At 42.9% G+C, this 23,784-nt stretch overlaps 1 protein-coding gene across 4 annotated transcripts in view; it reads left to right on the plus strand.

The window, feature by feature from the left end:
- The first annotated feature begins 9,119 nt into the window (after positions 1 to 9,119).
- kcnt1a (potassium sodium-activated channel subfamily T member 1a) overlaps positions 9,120 to 23,784 on the plus strand; it is a 225,710-nt gene continuing 211,045 nt past the window's right edge. For all 4 annotated transcript variants that reach the window (XM_051931758.1, XM_051931760.1, XM_051931759.1 and 1 more), the window contains exon 1: positions 9,120 to 9,602. In XM_051931758.1, coding sequence (XP_051787718.1) covers positions 9,481 to 9,602 — 122 coding nt within the window. In that variant the 5' untranslated portion in view covers positions 9,120 to 9,480. The remainder of the gene's footprint in view (positions 9,603 to 23,784) is intronic.

Below are 23,784 nucleotides of genomic sequence, written 5' to 3' on the forward strand. Positions count from 1 at the left end.
GGCTATGGTCAGTGTCACTACTGGTAGCATGAGGCAATACCTGGACCCTACACAGGTTGATGGCACAGGTAGTCCAACTTCTCCAGGATGGCACATCAATACATACCATTGCCAGAAGGTTTGCTGTGTCTCCCAGCACAGTCTCAAGGGCATGGAGGAGATTCCAGGAGACAGACAGTTACTCTAGGAGAGCTGGACAGGGCCGTAGAAGGTCTTTAACCCATCAGCAGGACTGACCGGTATCTGCTCCTTTGGGCAAGGAGGAACAGGATGAGCACTGCCAGAGCCTACAAAATAACCTCCAGCAGGCAGGCCACTGGTGTGAATGTCTCTGACCAAACAATCATGAACAGTCTTCATGAGGGTGGTCTGAGGGCCCGATGTCCTCTAGTGGGCCCTGTGCTCACTGCCTGCCCGGCACTGTGGAGCTCGATTGGCATTTGCCATAGAATACCAGAATTGGCAGGTCCATCACTGGTGCCCGGTGCTTTTCACAGTTGACAGCAGGTTCACCCTGAGCACATGTGATTGATGTGAAATGGTCTGAAGAAGCCATGGAGAATGTTATGCTGCCTGTAACATCGTTCAGCATGAGTGGTTTGGTGGTGGGTCAGTGATGGTCTGGGTGGGGAGACATATCCATGGTGGGTCGCACAGACCTCTACAAGATAGACAACGACACCTTGACTGTCATTAGGTATGAAACCCATGGACCCATTGTCAGACCCTGTGCTGGTGCAGTGGGTCCTGGGTTCCTTCTGGTGCACAACAATGCCGGCCTCATGTGGCAAGAGTATGCAGGCAGTTCATGCAAGGTGAAGGAATTGATACCATTGACTGGCCCCCACGCTCACCTGACCTCAACCCAATAGAACACCTCTGGGACATTATTTTTTGGTCCAATCCAACGCCGCCAGGTTGCACTTCAGACTGTCCAGGAGGAGATCCCCCAGGACACCATCCATCATCTCATTACGAGCATGCTCAGACATTGTCAGGTATGCATACAAGCACGTGGGGGCCATACAAACTATTGAGTACGATTTGGAGTTGCTGCACTGAAATTTTGTCACAATGGACAAGCCTGCCTGCCATATCATTTTTTCACTTTGATTTTCGGGGTGACTTTGAATTCAGCCCTCTGTTTTATTTCCATCGCACGATGGGGCATCTTTTCGTTCCTAACACATTACCCAGTCCATATCAGTAGAGATATCCAGCTGATATTTTCCCATTGAGATCTGATGTGTTTTCAAAGTGTTCCTTTAATTTGTTTGAGCAGTTATTTTATTTAATGCTCTTTGATGAAGTTTAAAGTTGACTTACAAGTCTTTTGTTTTCTGACTTCACAGGTTTTGATCTCCTGCTCTCATTTCTGACTTCTGACATTTGATTTAGTTTGTTTGAAAGATTGACTTTCAGTTGTGACATTGGCTTGCTTTTCTACTGCATTTCTCTCTTAGTCCTTTACACAGAAAAGTACTGTCTCCTTGCAGGGAAATGCAACTTCACAGAGATGCCATGTTGTCCGTACCGTAGACTACGCTGTCTCCCTGCAGTGAACCTATAGATGCGTGGCCCCAAGCGATTGACAAGTGCTTCACTCGTCTGGCTGCTACAGCACTGTTTTATATTTCATGTACTAGTGATGTTTGGTTCTAATGACTGACGAAAAACATGTTTGTTTATTTGAAGGTGTATTCAAAAGAAATAGTAGAAGTTTCTACTACTGAAATAAATGGGCGTGCACAGTTACATTTATTAATAAAATCAAAGGATACATTTTCACTTACGGGAATCGACTAATTTGGTAAAGCTAAAGCAATTGATGAGTAGAAATTACTCGTCCTTAATTTCAAAATAAAAATTTTGCAAATAGCAAGACAGTAATGACAGATTGGCTGAAATGATTTAAGTTTAACTGGACGGGTTATCACATACCTTGTTTGAGCCCGTGAGGAGGTCCTCCGACATGCATGCATGACAACTACTATTACTACTGCTGGCATGCTCAGTGTATCTACTATTTACCTGTTGGTAAGGGTAAGTTACACAAGTAAAGCTTTGTTAAGACCTTGTCACAGCAGTAGATAACTAATAAACACTCTCTATTCAGCCCCTATTCTAAATTGTGATCATTAATACATTCTAAGTCTCATAAGTACCAGATAAAGTGTTTGTTAAGGTCTTGTTACACAGCAGTAAGTGGCCAGCAGGTGCTCATCGGTAGCTTCTATTCTAAAGTGTGTGGCGAGCGGCTGGGGGCGGTACCCAGCCGGGACGCCCGGCAGGACTGAAGGAGGGATTACACCTCCTCTGGACCACGAGGGGGTGACCATCCTGGTGGTTATGGGGACCATGGGAAAGGAGCACGGAAGCTCAACCCTATAGGAGCCCGTGGTTACCGCCAGGGGGTGCCCAGATGCCAGGAGAGCCCTGATCCTCAGTACTTCTGCCACACCCGGAAATGCTGGGGGAACAAAGACCTGGGACACCTGGAGTGCTTCTGGGTGCACAGCCGGCACTTCCTCCACACCAGGGAGTGCCGGCAGAAGCTCATTGGGAGACACCTGGAGCACATCCGGGTGAGGATAAAAGGGGCCACCTCCCTCCATTCGATGGCTGGAGTCGGGTGGAAGTGGACATAGCTCAGAGGAGAGGAGTGGAGGCATTGAGAGAGGCCTGGACTTTAGGGTGATTGGTGCAGGGGCACGGGGTTGTGTGTGCACACTTTGTAAATAGAAATGTATAATAAACGTGTGTTGGTGCTTGAACCATTAGTGTCCGCCTGTCTGTGTCCGAGCCAGTCTCCACAAGTGTTACTAATATATCCATATAAACAATGGAGCTTTCCTTTCTACAACTCAAATTCACACTGAGGGGACCCTTTTATCCAACTATACAATCTCCAGCTATATGTCACCTACAGTACACAATGTGAGGCTCAAGCCAACCAGACAACACACACTCGGAAGCATAAACACACATCAGTGTTTCCGCGGGAAAAGCAGTGTTACTGGACTGCTGTGTGCCATGGTACACTGTAAAACTGAACTGGCAGCATGAACCAAAGTTAAAGTGCAGTTCAGGACAAGCCAACACAGAAACAGGTTTGACAGTAAGGTAGTGTAAGGAATGGCAGGCAGGGACAGGCATCCCTGCCGGATCAGACTCTCTTCCCATGGCTGGCCAAGTGGCACAGGAAGAAAACGGACCTGAAAAGAGGCAGGAGGTCCCTTGCCTACACAGAGATCAGAGCATAAGATGCCCTATAAGGAACGGGTACTCTGGCATCCCTGCAGGAATCAATGGAGGGATATTACCTGGCTGGGAGACCAGCTCAATGGAAGGACAGTTGGAGCAGAATTATTAGATACTCCCCTAAACAGCTAGAAGGCAGCATCCCTGGGGACAGGTACACCCACTGACAAGCATAGGGTATGCTGGGGGATGTAGTGCTGTAGAGCTTCCCTTTGGGCGTCTCTGGCTGCCACCAGGCAGTACTATCTTAGGTTATCCTCCATGGACTTTGGGACTTCCAACTGACCCAGAAGTGCTTCCAATGGGCTATGCACAGGCACCAAAAGATCTCCCGGGTCCAAGATAAAAGGAACCCCTTTGTCACATCCAGGCAAGTCAGAGTCGGGTGGAAGTTAACAAAGCTCACCAGGAAGAGTGGAAGAAAACACAAAGAGAGGTATTGTGCTTTATAAATTACTTATATGAGCCAAGGACGTGTGTATCTGTGGTGGTGTTGGAGGTTTGGGAAGCTCTAATGAACAATGATTAGTTGCTCTAATGAACAAGTCCCCAATCTGACAGAATGCTCAGAAATTAGGCAGGAAGTCATAGACAAGATGGCAGACAGTAACACGAACAAAACCCAAAAGGTGCAAAGATACAAACAATGCAAAAAGAGGTTGTAGTACATAAAATGTGTTTTTTATTATTATTACTTACCTGACACCTTTATCCAAGGTGACTTAAGAACATTTGAGATACAGCTAGTTACATTTCTTTTGTTTTTCCAAAGTGAGCACAGGCAGATGAAGTGACTGCTCATGGTCACTCACAACTTCAGGGTCTGATATGCAAAGTTTTATCGCCTTAACCACTGTGCCACACTGCCTCCTACATTGATTGGAATGAACATTAGAGCAAATTTGGAAATCCAAAAAGCCAAATAAAATTTAAAAATTAAAACACCTAAACTTGAAGTTGCTACAGATAATATGAAATGTAAATGGTGGCTGACACACAGGTAAATGAACTCAATGCTCAAGTGATGCCTCCATCAGAACTCCTAGTTTTTATTTCCGCTGTGTGATAAGTATTACATCGCCATAGACACACATGGGGGCTGCAAGAGGCAAATGGAATTAAAAGGAAGGGCTATATCCTTAGGGGTACACTCCTTTGCCATTGCTGGCAACAAAGGGCCTGTGACTATTCCCGCATCAACTTTTCCTCTGGGAGAAACTCCAGAGTCAGAGAAGAGTTCACCGTTTACCAAGAAGCCTGATTCTAGCAGCAATGCTGTGTGTAGAGTTGCCTTCTTTTAAGCTTTTGTTCCTTTCCAGCAAGATGAGATTTTTTCTATGTCCCAAGAGGCAGTTTCCATTGCCAAGGTCTGATATATCTGGATTTGTCCCACAAATGCATGTCCTCTGAATGACATTATAAACATCACCAGACTGAAAAACAAACATATGGCAACCAACAGATACCACCCCCAGGCCTAGCTTGCAGTATCCCTGCTTTATGTGAGGTTCAGCTATATATTTATTAATAACTGTCATGGGAGTGTTATTTCTCAGTTGCTTCCTTGTATTCTATCAGAATTACAGCAAGTAGTTGGCATAAGTCTGGTAGTAAGAGTTGTTATTTCTTAAGGACCTTCTTAAGGATTTCATGCGGGTAGCGGTTTTACTTTCTTCTCTTTTGTTTCAAACATCAGTTAGCCTAATAATATGTCCAACTTCAGCCAAACTACTGCACTAAGAAGTGCATTTCCTCAGTATTTAGTATCTCCCTTGAGGGAGAATCTCCTGCCAGCACAGCTCTTACCGACGGAATAGCAGAGGCAGCATGTAACATCCTCAGAGTGGCTTCCATTGGCAATATTCAGCCATGACAAGACACTTTGTGTCTGAATGGAGACGAAGGATGGCCTTATTCATTTAATAACAAGGAGTACATATAGATGTCTTGTAGTTTGGATTGACTCAGTCTAAATTTAACCATTATTCTAACCTTAAACTTGGAAAAACTAGGAAAGTACAAACCGTTGAATATGAACCCATTTTAAACAAGAAAAACAAAATCAGTATGGTGGCAACACACGCAAACTCATTCTACTTGCCAAAGGTAAAGCGGATTCTTTGCACTGTGAACGAAATTATTTTTTACCAGTAACGGTGCACTGCCTGATAACGTGCGGTGAATATACTCGACTTATAGTTTTCATCCTCTTTCTCTGTACGTTTACCATTCATTTGCATTGAGGTTGATGTGCTTGCTGCATCCTGAGCAGCTCTTCTTTTCTCCACCCTAGCGGTCCGCTTCTTCTCTTCTTCTGTCGGCATCTTTTCATGTTAAAATTGATTAAGTCAGTGTATGTGTTGCAATTACTTAGTACGTTTTCTTTAATTTTTCACTTAAGCTGGCACTTAAGTCTTCAACCTGCTTCAAGAATGATTTAAGATATGAAGAGGTAGGGGAAGTGACGGCAAAGGTGGTAGGAATGAGAATGGCGCCCGTACGCATGCGCCGCATGGCCGCCCTTCTGGTCGCTGCTGAGAGTTAATTCTACAATATAATAAAATAAAAATAAAAAGAGTAAAAACCTTGGAGGTCAATCATCACCCCAAAAGCAGATAGTAGACGTCACGTAGTATATGTGTACCAAATCTCAGGTCAATCGGTCAAACGGTTTGCGAGCTACAGGTGATTTAAAATCCTGTACAGCCACAGTAGCGTATTACAGTATATAAGAAGATGTCTTTTAATGTTCACAGCACCTTCAGAAAGCATTCAGACCCCTTCACTTTTCTCACATTTTATTATGTTGCTGCCGTGTGCTAAAATCATTTAAATTCATTTGTTTTTATCTTCAAGCAACACTCAGTACTCCAGAATGACACAGCAAAAACATTTTTGCTAATTTATTAAAAATAAAACACTGAAATAGCACTTTGGATCAAGTCTCCTGGCCCTTTTATTAGTTTAGATGAAGTGCCTTTGGCAGTGATTCCAGACTGAAGTGATCCTGAGTTTGGCATGATAAGCTTTCACACACCTGGATTAGGAGATTTTCAGCCATTCTTCTCTGCAGATCCTCTCAAGCTCTGTCAGGTTGGATGGAGACTGTTGGTGGGCAGCTATTTCCAGGTCCCACTTGAGATGTTTGCTGTGGCTCAAGTCCATGCTTGGGCTAGGACACTCAAGAACATTCCCAGTGTTGCCCCTAAGGCACTCCTGTGTTGTCTTTGCTTTTTGGTTAGGCTCCTTGTCCTGTTGGAAGATGAACCTTTAGTCCAATCTGAGGTCCACAGCGCTCTGCAGCAGGTTTTCATTATGGATACCTCTGTACTCTGCGGTGGGTTGGCACCCTGCCCAGGATTGGTTCCTGCCTTGTGCCCTGTGTTGGCTGGGAATGGCTCCAGCAGACCCCCGTGACCCTGTGTTTGGATTCAGCGGGTTGGAAAATGGATGGATGGATACCTCTGTACTTTGCTTGGTTCAGCTCCTTCTCAACCTTGACTAATCTCCAAGTCCCCAGCCTCACAGTTTGATGCTGCCACCACCATGCTTCACTATTGGAATGGTACTGCACAGTAAGTGGTGCCTGGTCTCCTCCAGATATGACACTAATCTTGGTTTCATCAGACCAGACAGGCTTCTCTCTCAAAGTCTGAGAGTCCTTTAGATGCCTTTTTGCAAACTCCAGGTGAGCTTCCATGTGTCTTTTACTGAGGAAGAGGCTTCTCTGGCCACTCTGTCATACAGCCCAATTTTTCCATTTAAGAATTATGAAGGCCACTGCGTCCTTGGGAACCTTCAATGCTGCAATAATTTTTTGCAGCCCATGTCTGTGCTCTGCAGGTAATTCCTTTGACCTCATGACTTAGTTTTTGCTCTGAGACACATGGTCAGCTCTGGGATCATCCATAGGCAATCATGTGCCTTTGCTAGATATATCTAATCAATTGAATTGACCACAAGTTGACTCGAAACACGGTCTAGAAACATGTCAATGATGATCATTGACGTGACTGATGTAAGCCACATCATAGCACAGTGGTTCTTAAACTGTGGGGTGGACCCCTCTAGGGGGGCGTGAAGATGTGAAAAAAAGAAAACATGAATCGAAAATATGAAAAATACATCTATTGAGACCAAAACAAATTAACTTAAACTACATTCTGATACTAGAAAAATAAATATATAGTTAGATAAATGTCGATAAAAGTTAAGGAGGTATAATAAAATATGCATCTATGACATATTAATTAAAAAAGAACAAATTGGTATTAGTGGGCTTCTTTCAAAAAAACATTAGGGGGCGCAATTAAAACTGTTATGAAAACTCGGGTCGCAAATACTTAAAGGTTGAGAAATGCTGCCATAGCAAAAGGTCTGAACACTGTGATATTTTAGTTTTTTTATTTATAATAAATTATAAAAATGTCTGAAATACTGTTTTTGCTTTGTCTTTGGGGTATTGAGTGTTGCTTGATGTGAATGTTAATGATTTTAGCATAAGACTGCAACATACTGTAGCAACATGAGAAAAAAGTGAAGGGGTCTGGGTACTTTCTTAACGTACTGTATTTTTATACATTTATATTTATAGATAGATAAGAAAAAGCATTACATGTTAGATCAGGTTCTCCTGAGACTCCCGATAATAGATAGATAGATAGATAGATAGATAGATAGATAGATAGATAGATAGATAGATAGATAGATAGATAGATAGTGAAAGACACTATATAATATATAGAATGATTGAGGCTATTACAAGTACAGAGGAACATGAATACAGCATAGAAGAGAGCCCACCACCAAGACCCCATTCAGTGTCTCCCAATAATAGATAGATAGATAGATAGATAGATAGATAGATAGATAGATAGATAGATAGATAGATAGATAGATAGATAGATAGATAGATAATCATTTCATACATATGTCATAGAACAAAGGATTTCTTTTTGGCTCATCTGAACATAGCATAGCTTGGAATGTGTGAGACTTTCTGTACTATTCTACTATTCAAATTGTATTATTTGTACAATTTGTGTAAGTTTTTTATCTTTACCAGTAAATTTCTACAGTTCTAAGTTGCTGTATTATTTGTTAGCTGTCTTTCTTATATGTGTGTATCTAAGTTCAAATAAATAAATAAACCCTTTGCAGAATGACTTCAACACAGTAATCCATAGCAGTTCTGAAGAGACATGCGTGACCACCACAGGTATCTTTAACTACAGCCACAGCTCAGAGGGTCTGATCCTGGGATGATGTCCCCAGTGGCAGACATGCTACTTTTGCATTTAATTTTTCTGCTTTTTTACACTTTTTTAAAAATGTGAAGTATGGTATATTTGTTCTCAAAAAAGACCAATATACAATTAACTGAATTGGACTGTGAACACCCTACCTTTGATTCCAAAATCTCAGAATGGGACTCTTCACCTAAAAAAGGTGTCTCCTATAGTTGTCTAATTGAAAAAGCAATCTTTGGTTTCAGTGACGATTTACTGCTGAAGGGGTCTAGGTGTCATTAATTAATAATCGCCAGATTATTATTATTAACGATTCCAGTCACTGACAGATTTTTCTTTGTGGGCATAGAAAAGTGATGATATTTTGTAGAATAGCTGCGGGGACACAACTGATCTTGCGTGAACTCTAGTGAATGAACTTTTCAACGTGGCAGCTGTTTTGCTAGTACTGTACTATGTATTGCTAAAATCTGAAACCCCTCAACTGCCCAAATTCATCCAAGACACCAATCCACGACAACACACACCTCACGCTCCAAATCCATACACCAACAACCACGCCTCCTTCCTGTTTTCTGACAATGCGGTTTGAGTTGCGATGCTCGGCGCGCTCACTACCTCTCTCCTCCACTTATCTCACTGCTTGCGTGCATCCTCAAATCCCAGCTTGAATCGGAGGAGCAAGTGCATCGCGTGGAAAAAAGAGGCACAGGCTCGCTACCAGGGCTGAAGTCCGAGATCTCCTGCCCACTGCCAGTCCCCCTTTCTGCCGTTTTAGAGTGAGGGCGAGTGAGGCTGGGCTTTTTTGAATGGAGCGCGCAAGAATATTCCGCTCGAGGCCGGGAGGACCCGCAAGGTGGTAGCCGCTGAATAGCAGCTAAGGGGGCCGTTGCGGTTCAAGACACTGTTAGGCGCGCCAGTCTTTGAGAGACACTTCACTGGCTGTCAAACTTAAAAGAAAGAGAGAGATATGGCCGGAGCCAAGCTGAAGCCTTCACCCGCGGAGATCAACCCCGACGTGAAGACGGTTTCGCAGAAATCCGTCGGTCCAAACTGGACAACCAGGACGGCATCCTTCGAATTTGAGCAAAGGTACCAAGGAGCCACGTTAGGGCGGGCGGTGTGGATGGGCGGGTAGCGAGGGCTTCTTGGCGTTTGCAGCCTTGTTCTGAGTCACACGTTCTGCGTTCAGGTATGTAGGAGGGGGTGTAAGCCACGATCTTCACAGTCCGTGGCTCAAACGGAGCGCACATTTTAATGAAATGGAGCTTTCTTATGTAACCGAGTAGATGGCACCCACAGAGACACGGCTCTCGATGACAGCTCCAGCAGCGAAACCACGAATAGAGGACTCGCAGGTGCCTCTCGCGAGCCTGTCCCAAATTGGGGGAGGGGGGTGGGCTTTTGGGGGTCATTATGTACTGACAGGTAGCAGAAGGAAGACTGTCAGAAGGGGCTGCAACACCAGATACCCGGAGGAGGAGAGTCGTAATTTAAATCCCCGAGTGCCAAGTGGCGGCGTGACAAGCTCGCTCACTGCGGCAGATTGCAGCCGCTTTCGGCGATGGTGCGCGCGCTTCTGCTCGGCCTCTGTGCGATGCAAACCAGAGAGAACTTTACATAAATCGTAACCGCGTGTGTTATTTTTTTTAATTCCAGTCACACTTTGCTAAATATGGATCACTGGAAGCAGCCAGTGTGTTAACGCCATTTCAGTGTTACCTGAGTACGGCGTTTCCCAAGTTATTTTAATCGCGGAAGACTTCTCAGCTTGGTAAAAAAAATGAACTCTGAAAGTTTTTATTGATTTTAGACAAAACAACAAATTGAAAACTCAAAATATTTTAAATAAAATAAAAAAATTTGAGGAAAATTAGTACAATTATTAATTAATGTGAAGTATCAAGCTCCCCTTTAGTATCCTTTAAAAATTTGGTTTAATCGTGGGTTGCTGAATTCTTATGTATATCTGGGGAAACATCTGATTTACTTCTGTATTATTTTTGTCTCTGTTTAGAGAAAATACGTGGTGTTTCATTGTAACAAACAACACATTTGAATAAAACTACTTTAAAGAAATTTCATCCAATTTTATTTTTATTTGGCTGTCTGATGTCAGGTCAATGAGATTTTCGAATTCTTAAGTAGATAGTTCCACCGTTTTTTCTTTAATATAGAAAGGTTTGAAAATCCAATAGTTACTGTCATCATTCAGAGAAGTTAAATGTTCATTTAATGCCGCAATTATTGTTTTTAGATGACAAATATTTTCCTTTTGGATTTCCGTGCCACTTTCATAGCTGATTCCTGAAGAAAGCCATTCAAAGTTGGAATAAGGATCCGTAGTTATTTTCAACAGCCAAGATCCAATATTGTAACTTTCATAATAATTATTGCAATTTACTTTAAAAGTTGAAAATGTTTACTTTTTCCCCATGAAGGCAGAGAGAGATGTCTCTTTTACTTTTGTAAATATATCTGGGAAATACCTGATTTGACTCAATCAATAAATATTTCTAAACATTCTGCTAATGGAAATTTATCATTGTGTAAGAGTATGGCAAACTCTTTTTGTAACCTTTTCCAAGCCAAATGAACCAACTTCACGCACAAAGAACCATCCTCAGAATTAAATGGTTCTTTGTCAAGATATGGTTCTACAAGGGACCACACAACCCAGTATACTGCCATGAAAGAACCAGTACTTTTAAAAGTGTGCTCTGCCTTCCATAAGTTTTCCTAACCACTTTGATGGACTCTCCAGTAACCCAACAAAAAAAGCCTTCCCTCAACTCCACACTTCCTTTGACTTTGACTGCATATCTAGTTTTCTGCTGGTTATAATCTACCTTTTTAATCCTCACACATGCTTTATTCTAGTGGCAAACCTGGATCTATAAAATCTCAGAGTTTCCCTGATTTGTGTTCAGTGGGGTAGGCACCCAGGGAAGCTTCTGGGCCTCACCGGATCCTTTGTAGACTTACCAGCTGCCATTTAGTATACTGGTGAAGTAATACAGGCTTCCACCGAGCATGGCCTTACTTCTACCTGTGATGCTCCTGGTCAATTCCCCTTCTCTCTGGATTTGCTGGGCTTATCTGTCTCTTGCAGAACACTCTTTAGCTATTCTGCCTGCCCAGAATTTTATTAACAAGCAGCAAAGCTTCTCCTGTTCCATATAACCTCTGCTGTTGTGCCATCAGCTTGTTTCTGCCTTTAGACAGCCCTCGCCTATATAAAGTCTTATCACTGAAAAAAGTGTAACCTCCATTCAACTTTAAATAATTAAGGTAATGATTCACACTTAATATTTTCAATCTGAACCAACATAATTCTTTTTATCTAATTGAACCCACAATTTTTAAGTTGAGGCAAATCATTTAGAGTGATTGGGTGTAATTCATGTGTTTTATATTGATGTTAATCTATTTTTTAAGTTGTTACAATTTAAAATGGTGTATTGGTCATAACCTGTTTTTATGCTATTAGAAATAATGACATAACACATTCCAATGCTGTACTTTTTACTTTTATTTAAAAATCTAGTGCAAATGCACACGCATTTTGCAGTGTAAATCTTAAATATCTATCCATCCATTATCCAACCCGCTATATCCTAACTACAGGGTCACGGGGGTCTGCTGGAGCCAATCCTAGCCAACACAGGGCGCAGGGCAGGAAACAAACCCCGGGCAGGGCACCAGCCCAGCGCAGGGCTCATACACACACACACACCAAGCACACACTAAGGACAATTTAAAATCACCAATCCACCTAACCTGCACGTCTTTGGACTGTGGGAGGAAACCCACGCAGACACGGGGAGAACATGCAAACTCCACGCAGGGAGGACCCAGGAAGCGAATCTGGGTCTCCTAACAGTGAGGCAGCAGCACTACCCACTGCACCACCGTGCCACCCACTGAAAAGATTCCCTCTATTTAATACACAATTACACAATGCCAAGATCTATATTAGGTTTTACTGTCACCGAATTTGATAACGGACTTGATCATCAATTTTGAATGAATTAGGTTTTAAACTTTTCGCCAGAAATTTACTTCCATTTGAACTTTTGTTTGAGCTTTAATCGTGTTGCATTTTTTATAGTGCCTTACCAACACTGTGTTTCTTATTCTAATTTAATACGTTGCATTTCTTATATTCATCTATCATTTGTTTTTCAATATTTGATATTAGTTTGTATCCAGTGTTATTAATTTGGACATTTTCTGTGCTATTACTACTTTTGTAATGCTTTCAGAAAGCACGAGTTAAGGTGCCATCTGAGAGGTTGGGCATCAAACTAAAAGAAGTGGGAGTTCAGGTTGTAGTGTGAAGATGGATGCTGAATTAATAAAACACAGGAAGCAAAGGGTGATGGCCTTATCAGAATTGAGTGAAGTGAAGAGTGGTGTCCCTCGGGGTCAGTGCTGCAGCCATTGCTGTTTCTAATATACATACATGATCTGGATAGGAATACAGTATAAATATCAAGCTGGTTAAGTTAACAGATGATACCAAGCTCAGTGAATTGGCAGAATAGCTAAAATCTGTTGAATCATTACACAGGGGCTTGGCCAGCATACAGGCTTGGACAGTTTTGAGGCAGATGAAATTTAATATAAGTAAATGTAAAGAACTACATGTAGGAAGTAAAAATGTTAGGTGTGAATGCACAATGTGAGGTCGGAAAACCGAAAGTACACCTTATGAGAAGGATTTAGGAGTCGTAGAAGACTTGTCACTATGAACTTCCAGGCAGTGTTCAGAAGTCATTAACAAAGCTAACAGAATGTCAGGTTATATAGCGCCCTGATGTGTGGAGTACAAGTCTAAGGAGGTTCTGCTCAAGCTTTATAACACACTGGTGAGGCCTCATCTGGAGTACTGGGTGCCGTTTTGGTCTCCAGGCTACAAAAAAAGATGTACCAGTGCTAGAAAAAGTCCAGAGAAGAGCAACTAGGCTGATTCAAGGACTTCAGGGGATGAATTATGAGGAAAGATTAAAAGAGCTCAGCCTTTTCAGTTTAAGTAAAAGAAGACTAAGAGGAGACATGATTGAAGTGTTTAAAATTATGAAGGGAATCAGTACAGTGGATCCAGACTGTTATTTTAAAATGAGTTCGTCAAGAACACGGGTGTACAGTTGGAAACTTGTTAATGGGGTCTGAGTTGTCTTGAAAGCTTGCATATTGTAATCTTTTTAGTTAGCCAATAAAAGGTGTAATTTTGCTTGATGTTTCACTACATCAATAATGGCTAACATGGTACAACACCCTAGTACTGCACACAAACATTAGGAAGTTTTTCTCCACAGAGAGAACCATAGACACATGGAATACATTACCAGGTAGCGTCACAGACAGTAGGACTTTAGAGACTTTCAAAACTAGACTGGATGTTATTTTGGAGGAACTAAGTGGATAGGACTGGCAAGCTTTCTTGGAATGAATGGTCTGTTCTCAACTAAGTTTCTAAGTTTCATTCAAACAAAAACTCCCAGCCCTAGAATTTATAGCTGACTGCTTTACCAACATGGGGTCACACTGCCTAAAGCCGATGTGACCATAAGTGACATATAATCATGGGTATGACAGGCGTGCCGATTGCAGGTGCTGATCTCTTCACCAGACCATGTCAATTTACATAGCTGAATGTCACTGGGCATGTCACATTTAGTAGCCCTTCAGCACAATACTGGTTCCTCCTTTTTGACAAAACCAATGCTGTTCTGCCTGATGGAGACAGTGCTGTACAGAAGGTTAACAGGTATGGCGAGATCAGCCACAATCTCAGGCACTTTTATTTCTTTTTCTATTCTGTCATGGGATGTAAAACACAACACATCAGACAGAAATTCTTCTGTTCTGTGTGTGAGGTCCAAACCCCTAGCATTCCTTTTTCTTTGTAGCTACATTATATGCATTGCAATTCCTGGTTAGCATTCATTGGTTATCAGCTGTCATGCATACAAAGCCCACCCCTGTTGCTAAGGATAAAATCAAAACTGTTTGATTTTGTAGGTGATGTGGTATAAACGATTTGTGGCTCAGAAAACGGTAGATGATTTTTAAATAAGTAATTAATTGGCCGGTTCGATCTCCTTGGGTGTGTGTGCTCATGCAGCTGCGGGAGGTTGATGAGGTAATTGGGGTGAGACGCACCTGCACGTAAGATAGCTTCATCAACTTCCTGCACTGCATGGCTGAGATGCTGCACCCATGGAGGCATAGAAGGATGAGCCGGCATGAGATAAAAGGGCGGGAAAAATTAAAGGAAAGGAGGTTAAAGTAAGGAGAGGGAAGGAGGCAGGAAAATGGGAGAGAGTGAGCAAGAGGGGAAGAAGGCAGCCGTGAGTAGAGCCCCAAGAGGAGAGCATGCGGCTGATGCTTGGGGCTGCTGATGTGGATCGCTCCAGCTGAGCGTCTTATGGAGCTGGAGTGATCAGAGGTTTGAGCGACTCTTCGCGGAAGTCCAGGAAGGTGGCAGGAGTCAGAGGTTCAGATTGTGAGCCTTACTGAGGTCCATGGACGATAAGGATCAGAGCCTGGGTCTTGATTGGGAGCCCTGTTGGGAGTCTTGGAAACAGCAGGGACCCGGATCAATAGTTAGAAGGAAGACTGTGTCTGTCAGAGGGGCATCTCCTCTGCTGCGAGGCTTCGAGAGAGGTGAGCAGAGGAGACAATGGTATTTAAAGGAGTGCCTCAGGGCTCACATTTTCATGGATGGCTTCCTGCACTATGTTTGTTTTTATCCTCAATTTCACTGGATTTATTTATTGAAACTTTTAACCTCCACCAGCACCTTTTATCTTATGGATTATTTCTTTATTATTGAACTCTTGCACTGCATTATTTTGAACACTTTGGTTTTGACTGTTTTTAATAAAAGCACTGAAACACTTACGCACCTATCCCTTGCTATATGTGTGCTGTATCCGCATCTGCTGGCTCACCCCTAGGGTACGTTATCGACGGTAGTGGGTTCAAAAGGCTCCCGGGATACAATTGGTAGTGTGGGGCTGACCCGCACTGTCACAGGAGGAAGTTGTGGACTAGCTGGAGTGAGTTGCTGGGCATGTCACATTACATGACTGGTTTCACAGCTGCACACCACCGACCGCCTCTGGCTCCCTAAGGTTATGTAAATGAAGACTATGACTAAAAGCGGCGGAAAAATAATGTGACATGGCCTTATCATAACATTGTCAAAGCCACTTAATCCATTTTAAAGTGGCCAGTCTTTTAAAGGGTCTCCTTATATATACAGGGCCACTCCAGGACAGCCAGTTAACCTAATCAGCATATCTTTGGGGGTATTGCAGGGAACCCCTTAGAGGCATGTGGAAGACAAGCTGACTCCACACATGCAATTACCAGGCGCAGGATTCAAGCATTGAATATTAGATCTGTGAGGAAGTACTCCTGCCTGCTGGACCACTGGACCACCCGACTTTTACAAATAGACTTCACTTATTTCTCTGTATCCATAAAGGGAGCGCTAGAAGATTAAAATGACTAGCTTAGGGTTAAGCAATGGGTCAGTGTTGAGAATTGAAACAGGGACCTCAGACAAGTATATAGCAGTAAAAATAAAATGTATTACAATTATTTGTTCAATTCAAGTGCTAACAAGTTAGGAGACAGTCTTCATATTTCATATTTATTTCAAGTCAAGTGTCAACCAAAGTGTGGCACAGTAAAATCAACTACAACAAACCAAACATTTAAACAAAGTAAAAGAGGGGAGTTAAAAAGATACATTTTAAAAGGAATAAAATGAACAGATTAAGAAAGCAGTAGAAGGACAGAACCACAATCAACTGGTAGCAATACAAAACACACCAAGACAGAACAGACAGCTGAATACATAGTCTTTACAATAACTCAAAAGCCTGAGAAAATAAGTAGGTTTTTAAATTTGATTTAAAAATATCTAATGTGGCGGATGACTTAAATAAAAGATGGAAGACTATTCCAGAGTCTTGGGGCAGCTACAGAGAAGGCCCAGTCACCTTTAAACCTCAGCCAAGAATGTGGATCAGTTAAAAACATCTGATCAGGGGACCATAGAGCTCAAGAAGTAGAATGGAGGCTGACAAGGTCAGAGATATAAGTTGGAGCTATGCCATGGAGAGCTTTAAAAACAATTAATAAAACCTTAAATTTGACTGCATTTAAGAGGTAGCCAATTCAGATAGATAGATAGATAGATAGATAGATAGATAGATAGATAGATAGATAGATAGATAGATAGATAGATAGATAGATAGATAGATAGATAGATAGATAGATAGATAGATAGATAGATAGATACTTTATTAATCCCAAGAGGAAATTCACATACTTCAGCAGCAGCATACTGATAAAGAACAATATTAAGTTAAAGAGTGATAACAATGCAGGTATAACAGACAGACAATAACTTTGTATAATGTTAACGTTTACCCCCCCCGAGTAGAATTGAAGAGTCGCATAGTGTGGGGGAGGAACGATCTCCTCAGTCTGTCAGTGGAGCAGGACAGTGACAGCAGTCTGTCGCCGAAGTTGTTCCTCTGTCTTGAGATGATCCTGTTTAGTGGATGCAGTGGATTCTCCATGATTGACAGGAGCCTGCTCAGCGCCCGTCGCTCTGCCACGGATGTCAAACTGTCCAGCTCTGTGCCTACAATAGAGCCTGCCTTCCTCACCAGTTTGTCCAGGCGTGAGGCGTCCTTCTTCTTTATGTTGCTTCCCCAGCACACAACTGCGTAGAAGAGGGCGCTCGTCACCACCGCCTGATAGAACATCTGCAGCATCGTATTGCAGATGTTGAAGAATGCCAGCCTTCTAAGGAAGCATAGTCGGCTCTGTCCTTTCTTACACAGAGCATCAGTATTGGCAGTCCAGTCCAATTTATCATCCAGCTGCACTCCCAGGTATTTATAGATCTGTACCCTCTGCACACAGTCACCTCTGATGATCACGGGGTCCATGAGGGGATTCAAGGATGCTAGCACAGGAGTGATGTCCTCTCTTTTCTTGGTACCAGTTAGAAGGCTTGCAGGTACATTCTGGACCAACTGCAAACTTGACTGACAGTTACCCACATAGAGTTACAATAGTCAAGACGCAAGGAAAGAAAACCATAAATGACTATTTCCATGTCCTTAACAGACAAGATAAGTTTGAGTTTTGATACATTCCTAAGTTGAAAGAAGCTACCATGAACAACAGAGTTGACTTGTCTGTTGGATTTATGAGCAGAGTTATTTTATACGGCTGCGTACATTAGGTGACAACAGGCCCAAGTTGTTTGCTACATCCTGATAGAGTCAGGATTCCCTAGTATGGTAAAATATGTTTTGTCTTGGTTTAGTTTAAGAAAATTCTGTGACATCCAACACTTAATGTCCCTTAGACAATTTGAAATGAGCTGCTGACCACTATTTTGATCCGGCTTAATTGGACGGTATACTGTAACTGTATGTCATCTGCATTAACAGTGATATAATATGTTGTATTTCTGAAAAATGGACCAAAGAGGCAGCATGTACAAGGACAACAGGATACGGCCTAAGTAGGAGCTTTGAGGCATTCCATATGCAATTGTTGCAGAGGAGGAGTGACAATTTCCCATCATAACTGAAAAAGTTCTTCAGATCACTTAGTGAGTCAATGCTGAAAACTGAGCCGGCACCTTGGCCAGAAGACACAGTGGCTGCTTCATAAGTAGAGTTAAGTTATTCCCATACCTTTATAATGTGTCCCAGCAATGAACTCGCACCCTGAGCAGGGCTGACATCTGCATTACACCCAGGGCTGCAAGCATAGACAATGACCATTTGCCATCCTGAATCAGAATTAGTGGGATTGAGAATGTTATGTAATTATAATATAAACACAAATTTAGTGACTAGTTTAGGATCACACAGAGCGTCAGAGTGGAGGCCTTTTAGTTTATTGTTATCTTACCCACTGGAGGGCAGTTTACCTTCCGTATTATATACATATAAAATTAATATTTTAATATTTTTACAATGTGAGCACTTCCTGGTTAGTTGATTTTTGTGGTAGGGTCTGATTCAGCTCCTTTGTGTTTTTTAACCTGTTTTAACCATTATGCCATGCTGCCTACTTTAAAGATGTCAAACAAAATGATACAAATGTTTATGTCTTTCTGAATTTGGGATGGTGTCAGTTTAAATGACTTGTTTAAGATCACATGGCGAGACAGTGTTGGGGACTGAACCAAAAGCTTCGTGCTTTGCAGTCCAACATCTCAGCCACTATGCCACCCTGGCTACAAAACTTAAAAAGCACTGCATGTACATTTAAAATATTTTATGATGCGTTGCAGCACTGTCACTTTGTAAAACCCCCAGGCACCCTACAGATACAGCGTTAAGTGTAAAGGGCTGCAATTAAACTCCAAGTGTGAAGAGGGCAGGAATGATTTGACACTCTTAGGGTACTGGGCGTAGTGACCCCGGCTGAATGATGGTCAACTCTCAGACTGATGGTTTATGTATGTTTATTACCGTTGCCATGACCTTGTTTCATAAACACACCGTAAAAGCTATAAAAGCAAAGTACAAAATAAAAAAGCATGTAAATAACTTAACATAAACATTCAGAACTTTTGTTTTACATATAAAACAGAGAAATTAATACCTTGTTCACTTTTCAGCGAGGTGCTTATTTGTTAACCCCATATGTCGCCGTCTTCCTTTCCTATTCCCGGCAAAAACTGCACAATAAATTATGTAAACCAAAGACACCCAATAACCTAGCAAAATAAAAGTCACTCAAACACTGTGATTGAATCCCTGCTGAAGCATCATGTGTCCTTTACACTCCCACCAAATCATTAGATTTAAATATAGTGATTTCAACACTGACAGACAATTGAGGACAGCATTTATAAACTAAACAACAAGCTCAATGAAACAGCAAACTAATTGAAGAATGAAGGTCAAGTTGTGGAAAGAGTTGGAGAGCAGATCTTAGCCAGATTCCAGCAAAAGGACCAGCTTCTGAATAGAGAGTTCAACTGCTGATGGTTTTCGCTGAGCCGTTCTCTTTTTTTTACCTAGCTTCCGGTCTCCAAGGTGGATTTTGACCCTCCTTACAAGTCCATCTTTGTCAGTTTTGGTCTCTACTATTCCACCTAAACGCCATTCAGTTCTAGGCAGATCATCTTCTTTCATTATCACTATGTCACCTATTTCTTCTTGGTATGTGCCAGTGCTGTCTGAGAGCAATGTTACAAATATATTCCTTCTGCCATCTGCTCCAAAATTGCTCTGCAAGATATTGAACATGTCGCCATCTTTTTCTTACATACATGTCTTCTTTAACAAACTTTCCTGGAGGAGGCAAGGCAGCAGTAGATTTTAGAGTCAGCAAGTGATTAGGGGTAAGTGGTTCAAGACTACTTGGGTCATTAAGGTTGTCAGTGGTAAGGGGACGGCTGTTTACAATTGCCATTGCGCTCATACTAGAATGTTCACAGAGAAGAGTTATCTAATCTTCCAGAAGAAAGTGAGAGAGTGACATTAAGCACATTTTTTACTGTCTTGATCTGACGTTCCCAAACGCCACCAACATGGCTTGAGTATGGCGCATTCATGTTAAAATCACACTGTCTCCCTGCAAGAAAGGCCAGTACTCATTCATTATCGACTTCTTTAAGTGTTTCCTTTAGCTTATTTATTGCTCCTAGAAAGTTGGTTCCTTGATGTGACTTTATTTGGCAAACTGCAACACGTATAGCGATAAAGCAGCGGAGCCCATAGATAAAAGCATCTGTTGACATGTCATCCAGCATTTCTATATGAATGGCCCGAGAACAAAAACAGGTAAACAGAACACCGTACCTTTTATTTACCTTTCTACCTTCTTTAGTAAGAAATGGGCCAAAACAGTCCATTCTACAATATGTGAATGGTGGTGAAGGATCCACTCGTTCTAGAGGCAAGTCGGCCATTCTTTGTTCTTCCATGGGTCTCCTGTGCCTCCTACAGGTGATGCACTGATGAATATGACATGTTACTACCCGACTAATGGAAGAAATCCAGAAACCATTTGATCTGATTTCATGAATTGTAAGACCTTTCCCTTGATGCGTGATCCTTTCATGACATATAACCAACTATCAAAGTTGTGATGTGATGATTCTTGGGCAGAATTGTGGGATGTTTCAGCGAATTAGGAAGAGAAGAGCTACTAAGTCTTCCTTCCACTTTGAGCACACCATGCTTATCTATAAGGCATCAAGAGAAAACAGATTGTTATGCGAAGGCAGTTGAACTCCTGTTTTAAGTATTTTTAGCTCATTTCCATAAACTTGTTTCTGCAGTGTTTCTATTATGAGACTCTTTGCATATTGCCTTTCTGTTACTGTGGAAATTCCATTTGATTTGTCCTTTTGAATTCTTCTAAGAATGCGTGCAACAGCTCGAACAACACGTGACCAGGATGAAAAACTGATCAGACGATCTATGAGGCTTTCTTGCTCTGTGGCTGTTGTGGTTAGGCTGATAATGATTATGAACAGAATGATTATATTCTGGTTTGTTAGCATTCTGTTAGAGTGTGACCACACATATTTAAAGCTATGGGTCCCTGATTGATTCACTGACTGACTGACAAGAAATTCTTAGCTTTCTGCAGAAAAAGCTGGTTCACATTTAACAGTCAGAAAGGACAGTTTTAGTGGTAGTCTGTGGCATTTGGTGAATACTACAGATACAAGCATGTCTAGCTGCAAGTCAGTGGTTTGAGTCTCACCTGTATCCTTTCTTTAATCATGATCTTATTTATGTTTTGTGTACTGAAATATAAAAGGTCGATACACAAACAAAGCATGACAATTTTTAGCTAGTAATAGATTTTTTTTTTTAATTACCATAGCTCAGATAAGGAAAGACTGCCCTTTTATATCTGTTGTGTCTCAGTACTCAGGCCACAACCTGAGGACATGCCCATACTAACCATCATGTGTCCTAACAACGGGTGCCCAACAGCATGGTGAAGTGCACAATTCAGAATAATTCCTATCAGTTGGCATACTTGGTTGGCACCCTGCACAGGATTGGTTCCCTGCCTTGTGCCCTGTGTTGGCTGGGATTGGCTCCAGCAGACCCCCGTGACCCTGTGTTCGGATTCAGCGGGTTGGAAAATGGATGGATGGAGTTGGCATACATTTCTTTGTTGTTGATGTTCTTGCATTCTGTAGTGTGAAGTATGTGTGGCATGCCAATAAGCCATAGTATTAGCCAGCTGGACATCCATCCATCCATTATCCAACCTGCTATATCCTAACTACAGGGTCACGGGGGTCTGCTGGAGCCAATCCCAGCCAACACAGGGCGCAAGGCAGGAAACAAATCCCGGGCAGGGCGCCAGCCCACTTCAGGGCACACACACCCACACACTAGGGACAATTTAGAATCGCCAATGCACCTAACCTGCATGTCTTTGGATTGTGGGAGGAAACCCACGCAGACACGGGGAGAACATGCAAACTCCACGCAGGGAGGACCCGGGAAGTGAACCCGGGTCTCCTAACTGCAAGGCAGCAGCCTACCACTACGCCACCGTGCCACACCCCCGGCTGGACAGTGGCTCTTTATTTATGTGTTTGGCTTGACACTCAGACGATGTTGCCGCTGGAGGTCTTTTTTGTGTCGTCACAATATGTAGCACTTTTTTTACGATCATAACAATCTCTGTGGTGTGGGGACAGGAGCCTAGGTCAGTTTGTCTAACAGTATCGTGCATGCATTCTGTTTTCCGCACTTGACGTTCAGTAGACAGTGCTGCTGTTCTTCTTTTTCCTATGGGCAGCATCAACAATGAGCTAGACTCTCAGCAAATGTCACCACTGTCTTTTTTATTTCTGCCAAGTCACCCTCTTGAGCAGTTTGAAAGACATGAACCCCAATAATTTTGCAGAGATTGATGCTACCTAAATTTTTTTATTATCAGAATATATAGCTTCACAAGCTTTCGATTAAAACCAAGTTAGTAAGTAATCACTTGGTACGAGTAATCATTTGACATATTTTTTATATATCTATATATAAATGCTATATATCTATTGTAAAAAGGCGCTATGTATGCGCCTGACCCGACACAAATTGGACACAGAGATACACTTATAAAATAAAAAGACTTTTTATTTTCTTTAGCCGTGGCCACTGGCCCTAAACACAGTCGCAAAATTTACCCAAAGTAAATCACACCCCAAATCACACTCTTCTCTTCCTCCACTCCTCCCAGGGCAGCTTCGTCCTCCTCCTTCTGACTCTGGTGCTGAGTGGTGGCTGCTGGCTTCTTTTATTGGGCACCTGGAGGTGCTCCAGGTGCTTGATTGCCGACATTCAGCTGCACTTCCAGGTGTGGCAAAACCAGTGCCCAGGAGGGTCCAGCAGCTCCTGTTGCAGCACCCCCTGGTGGCACCTGAGGAAACCAACAGGACTGCACAACACTCCAACCCATGAAGCCCTGGGGGAGTCTGAGGTACTGCTGCAACCCAGGAAGGCTGCCATCTAGTGTCCAGGGGGAGATATTGTGTTTTCCATGCTTGGTCCCCTGGAACATATGCTGCAAGGGTGTCCCGGCCAGGCATGGGCCCCAGCTATCCGTCATAGTGCCCTTCCCTCAGATGAGCCCCATAGGGCTCAGTGGCACATCCTGCAAGGGCCGGTCTTCTCCAGGTTGGGGAGTCGGCGTCTTCCAGTCTGTGGCTCTGCCCTGTGGAAACACAAACAACAGGTCTGGGGGTGTTGCGCTGACGTCCACACTCTTCGGACGTCCTCTATGGACAACACCACCAGCCATGACCACAGCGGCCGCAGTTATAACAATAACCTCTGCGGGATCAGAAGCAGGATGGAAAGTCCTGCTCCCTCGTCTGCTCCGCTGAGGGCACCTAACGTCTCCGCCCCTTCGCAGCGACGCCCTCCACTGCCTTCAAGCAGACGGGAGTCTCCCGTTTCTTCCTCCAGGTTCTCCTCTTGCTCTGGGGTGCACTGACGGTCTGGGTCCCCTTATGGGTAGAAGAAAGAACCCGTGCCATCTGCGCCCCTTTGGATGCCTGCGAGACTGATGCCGGCATGTGGTCTGAATCGGTCTGACAGCCGGCATCCACCAGCTGGCTGCCGGCACACTCCTCTGTCAGCCCCGCCCTAGCCGCACACTTAGTCATCACCGCAGCGTCCTATGTAGGAGGCGTGGCTATTTGGCTCACGGAACCAATCAATACCGCAGCTTCTTCGCTCAGCCC

Source organism: Erpetoichthys calabaricus, chromosome 9 (genome assembly GCF_900747795.2).
Source record: "Erpetoichthys calabaricus chromosome 9, fErpCal1.3, whole genome shotgun sequence".
In the NCBI taxonomy this organism is placed as follows: Eukaryota; Metazoa; Chordata; class Cladistia; order Polypteriformes; family Polypteridae; genus Erpetoichthys; species Erpetoichthys calabaricus.